The following is a 6,675-nucleotide window of genomic DNA, read 5'->3' as shown; positions in this document are numbered from 1 at the left end:
AGCTATAAAATCACGAGATGTTTTTTTTTAATACAATTAATGCAAATTTTTAGTCTCTTTGGTTTAACATTTATATTATTATTATTATTATTATTTCTTAAATTTAATAAATCTGCTTTTATCTTGCTATTTTTCTTAGGTCTTTCTGGGTTTTCTTAAACCTATTTGGTGTGAATTTTTTTCTTTTCTTTTTTCAATGACATTGTAGGAATACCAATAGTCATGTTATAGTAGGGCTGTGGGCTGCATTTTACAAATATTTGTATAGAATATTTTTCTTTTTTCACAAAATAAGTTGCTTGGTCTTTCAGGATTCAAAATATCCATCAGTAGATTATAAACACTAATGATTTTCAATGTAATGCGAGTGACAACAGTCATGCTTTCCTCAAGGCCAATGGCAACATGAGTGAAAAGAAACTAGAACTGAGATATGGGAGTGTGTATACTGTAGTATTTCTACTGCTGTATTGGTCTTGTGAATGTGTTTGACAGAGAAAGTGAGCAAGGGTACTGTATATGTGAAGCGGAGTTCTATTCATTCATTTATTTTGAGTTTTCTCTAAAGTTCTTAATGTGAGTGGCTTGGTTTCTGATGTTAAACTTCAGAGTTCTTGATGCCTGTCAGACAGTCTAACTCTGAACCCATTTGCTATTTTATAACTGCCAGATCAGCTTTGAATGAACCAGCCTCTTATCAAAAGCAGTTCAGCTTTAATATCTCATCTTGTTATATATCCACTTCCATTTGTCAGTGGAAGTGGTTTGACTCAAATAAACTGCCAGCAGTGTTCATTCTATCTGTTAAAGCTAAATTAACTGACCTGTAACTGAAGTGAGCTCTTTAAAAATGCCCCCATTTTGAGAGACTTTTTGTATGGAACATGTAGAAAAGCTGCATGCATGTATTGTATTTTTTCTTCAACAGAGATTCATTGAAGCAGAAAATGACATTTAGTTATTGGTTTACTTACTGATAAGGAATGGATGTGTTCTGTATGTCAACTTTTGAATGAATTCTCCATGAGCCCAACTTATCTTTTTTTTTTCAATCTGACATCAAGAACTTGGTTCAGTAATGCTTTTTTAAGGTGGTCACTATTTATCAGGCATTTGCATTCAAATGATGAGTTAATGGTGTCTCTTTATATGTTAGTGAATAATATATTTGTAATGATCATCCAACTATAGCCAACTTTAATATTATTTTTTATTAAATAGCTTGTGTTTATAGACGATAGCTTAGTGATACTCTCTCTCACTCTCTGGCTGCTCTTGTTTAGGCATAGTCTTGTTTTTCACTGAGTTTGTGTGTGATCTGACTAAATATCTTTGTGTCAGGAAATATTGGAAATCCTTTTAATGTTCTTAAAAATTTATTTGTTGATGATAAAGATTTTTGTCATATATAAATTTCACATTTGTCTTTTTATAATACATAATGCAGTGTAAAGGAAGTTGATTGCATAATGATTTTAGCTATAATTTTAAAATTAAGTACTTATTATTTCTATTCTAACCTGTCTTTTTTTTCTCTTTATGTAGCAGGTTGTTAATCCGTCATCTCTGTACAGCCTTATGTCTTAAATACATAATCTATTTATCAGGATATGAGCATGCATATATTCAAAAATTGAAGTTATTCACTTTAAGGATGACTTGGGGAAACTCACTTTGGTGACTGTGAGGAGCTTAACAAGATTACTAATGTTTGCATTATTATTATTATTATGTGTGTGTGTGTGTGTATTAAGCAATCCCAAACAAAAACAATTTTTGAAATATTTCCAACTTTAATAATGAAATCAATTTTAGAACTTAATGACAAAAAAAAAATTATGGATTAGAAGAAGTTACATATATAATGTCATGTTTCAACAATATTGCTTATTTTAAAGTTTGAAATGATTTTGTCCCAACTTTTAAAGAAAACTAACCAGTGAAAAAGTTTTGAAGAGTATTATTTTTTTGTCTTGTTACTGTTCATGTGATAAGACTTAACATTCAAGTTTAATTTGCTTTAACCCTATGGACAAGAACAGTTATTTTATTTATTGAACCAAACAATTTTTTTGCTTTTGCTTTTTTTAAAAATTGATTTAATTTTGAAAGGCAAGAACTGGCTTTTTCCTATCACAGCATTCCAACAAGAGGACCTTCAAAATGGCCACAACAGGAGCCTTCAGCCAAAGCTGAGGTAGGACCAGATGAACCCAGAATTGATGAAGCAGTCACTGCTCTGGATTTTTACAATTCCGATTTAAATTTAGTTATTGACGCTGATTGGTAAGGACTTTAGCTTCCTATTGTTCTTCAGTTTCTGTTTACTACATGACTTATCAAGTTATATTACAATTCTCCAAGTTAGATTAACTATTCTCTTTCACATAGATATCTTAGAGTAACAGATAATAAAAGAATTTTCAAGTATATTAAAAATATTGGGTTATATTAAAAATTATATTCGAATATTCTTTTACTGGTTTCATTTATTGAACAGTGATTATTTTTAGTCACTATTTTCTAAGGTATAATTGATTACATTGACCCCCAGTACCTGTTTTGTTGACCTTGGCGGGATGAAAGGCAGAGTAGGTCACACTGGAATTTGAACTTTGGATGTAAAAAAATATTAATACTTATTGGTTGTTTCTGCTTCTAGATTTTCTTTTCATAATGTGTGTGTGTGTGTGTGTATATATATATATATATATATATATATATATCTATATATCTAACACACATAGGTGCATGGGCACGTACATGTTTTTATATATATATATATATATGTATGTATGTTTATATACATCCCTGTCATAGGAAGACACAACAGCAATGGATGTTAGGACAAGATTCCTGCTGTGTTTGAGCACATTTGTAACTGTGCACTTCCATTCTTCCTTCACTATAGGGCTATCATATACATTTATACATACACATTCATATGTATACCTATATATACATTTTGTTTTTAAGTGAAGTTATATATAAGAACAATTTAATATTAAACTGAAGGATTACTCACTACTTTTTAGTAGAGTATACGTATTCATTTTTACATGGAAAAGTTTGACATTGCTTGTGTATATATACACATGTACATATGTATAAATGTGAGTATATGTATATATAGCTAAACACACTTGTATGTGTGTGTATAGATATATGTATGAATGTTTATACACACATTCCTTCAACCTTCATATCAAATGTCATCCTCACAAAAGGTGCCAGCTAACTTATTAGGAATTACTAATATACTTTGAAAAAGTTATTTGCTACAATTTCTCTAATTCTTCAGTAATCACAGACCTACATAACTGAACAGTGACTTTTTTGTAATAAATTGTATTAAATTAAAGGACTATATTTTCCACTGTTAAAAAAAAAAAAAAAAAATCAACTTGAATCCATAAACTGTTTCTGGTATTTCATGAAATACCAGAAGGAAAATATATCCATTCAAAGATTGGGTCTTCATTTGCAAATATATAACTGAGTAAAATGTCAATATGAATCTGGTAAATGGTTTTAACTATAAATTCATAATTGAATTTTACAAGGGTATTTGAATCTAGAAGTGCACTCACACCGAAACAAAAATAAATTCAAATAATGACTCTGTCTTTAGGCCTTACAAAATTTACTGAAAATTTATATATATATATATATATATACACATACATACACATATACACGGAGATGTACTTGCATAGCAAGTGACCTGATCTGAGATCGTGTGTTGGAACAAAAACAATTGCAGCATGGAAGGTGTTTATAAGCCATTTAGGAAACACACAAAAGCCATTAGATCACTTCAACATTTAAATTTAATTTGCCAAAATATTTTCGTCGCTTTGAGACCGCGGCCTGTTCACTGACAAAATTCTGTATGATATTATACATTATAAGTACTGATTTGAGATGGAGAACAAGTCCTCTGATGGTACTTAACTGTGTGCTTTTCACTTGCCTGACCACTGCGTTATCGACTTTTGTCAGTGGGCTTGTTGCTTTTACTTTTTGTCATTGATGATATAATGTTTATCATTTTACGTTAAAAGTTTTCAGCTGATTCTTTCATATTTGTCCTCTTAATATCATTATTCCTATTATCATATTTCTGTTGAAATACAATACCTCCATTTTAATTAATTTTGAGGAAAATGAAGAATTTAGTTGAATAACTTTGTCATTAATAATTAATTTGGAACATAAATTAGCATGAAATTTTAATGGCAGGTTTTAACCAAGACCACTTTGAAATAGGAAATTTGTATTGTAGAACATTTGGTCTCACACAGGTTGGTGTCAAAAGGGTTAAATATATTGTGTTAAATGAACTAAGTTTTCACATAGTTGTTATTAATGTTATTCTTTGAAAACGTTTGCTTTTCTACTCAAACATCTATTCAGTAAGATTAATAATTAATGGAGTAGTTAATGAATGATACTCGAAAGCTTTAGTTTCAAGTGGTTTGCTACAGTGTAATGAATGAATAAGACATATTTATCTGTGATTCAAGTTGATAATAAACATACAAAAATGTCTTGTGATATAATAAATGATATTTATATTCTAAAATTACAATTCTACCTAATTTTATACTTTGAATAGTTATTAGTATGTTTTCCTCTTTGAAACTTTCTATCCCCTGTAATTGTTAATAATACAGTAATGAAACCTTTGTGTTCAATTTGTTGTATTTACATTCTTTTGAATAACAAACCTTGTCAGTTTATCTTACAATTATTTAAAAAAAATTTCTAACAGTTTTAAATATTCCAAGACTTACGCTATGTCCTTGGTATTGTAGCAAGGTTGTAGCTTTGATCAATGTACATTTTAAGTAATTTTACTAAATTCTATTTCAGCTTAATGTTACTATTCTACAAGTAATATTTTATGTTTGCTTGTGTAGTAATTATATTAATAATAGCTTAAACAAATTTAAAAGTCAATCTTAATGTAGTACAATGGATTCATGAGATATAGCAAATTTTAACTGTCAATATATATCTCATTTTCAAGTTGTGTTAGCCATGATTCAAGTAATGTTCTTCTAGCAGGTTATCTACCTAAACAAAATCTAGCCTGTCAGTAAATCCTCTAGAAGACACTATGCATTAAGCACTACACCATTTAATTGCTCAAAGTATGCTGACATGTTTATAGTAACAAAGTAATTTGAATCAAGCTTAGTTTAACTTTAATTTGATTTGTACAAATATATATTTTATTGTATTGCTATATTTTTAGATATAGGTTATGTATTTTGCCACATGGATTTGTATTGTTATATGTATATTTTTATCTAGCTATGGAGCAAAGAGTTTGACTGAGCCAGATGGGTTCTGTTTCACTTGGGCTGGAGCCAGGGCCACCTATGGTGTAACCAGAGGAAAGGTATTCATAAACGTCACCATCACAACATTTGTTTTTCAGATTATTCTCATCGAACTTTTTTTTTTTTAATGTGTGGCTGTTTATGTGTGTATGTCACCATTAGAAAGTTTGATTTACTCAACACTTAGATTTTGAAACAGTTATCTTTCAAGGAAGCAAATATTATTTTCTCCACTAAAACCCAGTTAGGTTGATTAAATGTATCAATGTGTATTAATAGTACAAAATTAAAACAGCACTGGTAATATTGACATGCTTAGTTTTTTTGGGTTTTTTTTACTTGGTAGATAGATAATATATTGTCAGGAATTCTTCCTTGTTGAACATTTAATTCTCAAGTTGAATAACTGAATAGTGTGTGCATGTATGTTGTATATCCTTTATTAATAGAGCAGAAATTGAATTACTTGTTTTGCCTGCTGTTTTTGTGAGCTAACCTACAAACATGTAAAATACCTAGGTATTAAGTTAATGATTAAAAAAATATATATACTTAAGAAATAAAAAGGTGACTGTCTTTCTCTCCGACATGGAAACATGGATGAAACTAAAATTATATATCTTAGTCATTTGAATGTGTGAATCATGGACTAATAGGGAAGACAGTGTCTGTTAATATGGAAAATATGATAAATCAGGTAACCTAGTAATAATTGTTCACTATTTTGTAATATAAAATAAGAGAGCTTTAGTATAATATACACTACTACACAATTTAAAATTACTAAATTATGATAAAGAATATGTAGTTGAGTATTTTGCTATAACTCTACAGTAGTGTTTATTCTGCATCTGAAGGTAGAGTGACAGGAAATCATCAGACTCTTCTAAAATGTGTACAAGTGAGTGATATTGTCAGATTGCTTGTAGGCAGTTATGCAGCCTGTTGAAAGTGACTGCTTCAAAAAAAGTCCAAAAGTGTTCAATATAAACTTTGAAAATGTTCATAGTAAATGATAGTCTCTATGTAGTGAGTGGTAATGTCTATGAGAATCTTCTTTTTTTTTTTTTTTTTCCTGTCTTGTGATTTGATTACAATTTCTTTATGAATGACAATTTGATAGCCGTTCCTGAAAGTCATTTTCCATTGTTTCCTTTTGCTAACATTTACAAAGAGTGCCAAAGGAAATTTATCTCAAATCTTTTAAAATTCAAATTGATTTCAATATTATACAACTTTTCAACCATTTGTCAAAGTTGTAGCCTTCATCTTCCATATAACTGCAAAAAGTGCAAACTTGATGTTGTAGGCTTTGTTGGTTTGTAGA

General features: G+C 29.4%; 1 protein-coding gene across 2 annotated transcripts in view; it reads left to right on the top strand.

The window, feature by feature from the left end:
- LOC106881971 (hornerin) overlaps window positions 1–6,675 on the top strand; it is a 67,532-nt gene that overhangs the window by 28,786 nt on the left and 32,071 nt on the right. Inside the window, exons 3-4 of one of the 2 annotated variants that reach the window (XM_052967976.1) lie at window positions 2,140–2,286; window positions 5,320–5,407. In XM_052967976.1, the coding sequence (XP_052823936.1) occupies window positions 2,140–2,286; window positions 5,320–5,407 (235 nt within the window). Of the gene's footprint in view, window positions 1–2,112; window positions 2,287–5,319; window positions 5,408–6,675 lie in introns of both variants that reach the window. The other variant, XM_052967975.1, reaches the window with a different exon arrangement.

This window comes from Octopus bimaculoides, chromosome 5, assembly GCF_001194135.2.
Source record: "Octopus bimaculoides isolate UCB-OBI-ISO-001 chromosome 5, ASM119413v2, whole genome shotgun sequence".
In the NCBI taxonomy this organism is placed as follows: Eukaryota; Metazoa; Mollusca; class Cephalopoda; order Octopoda; family Octopodidae; genus Octopus; species Octopus bimaculoides.
This window is presented reverse-complemented; position numbering and strand designations above follow the sequence as displayed.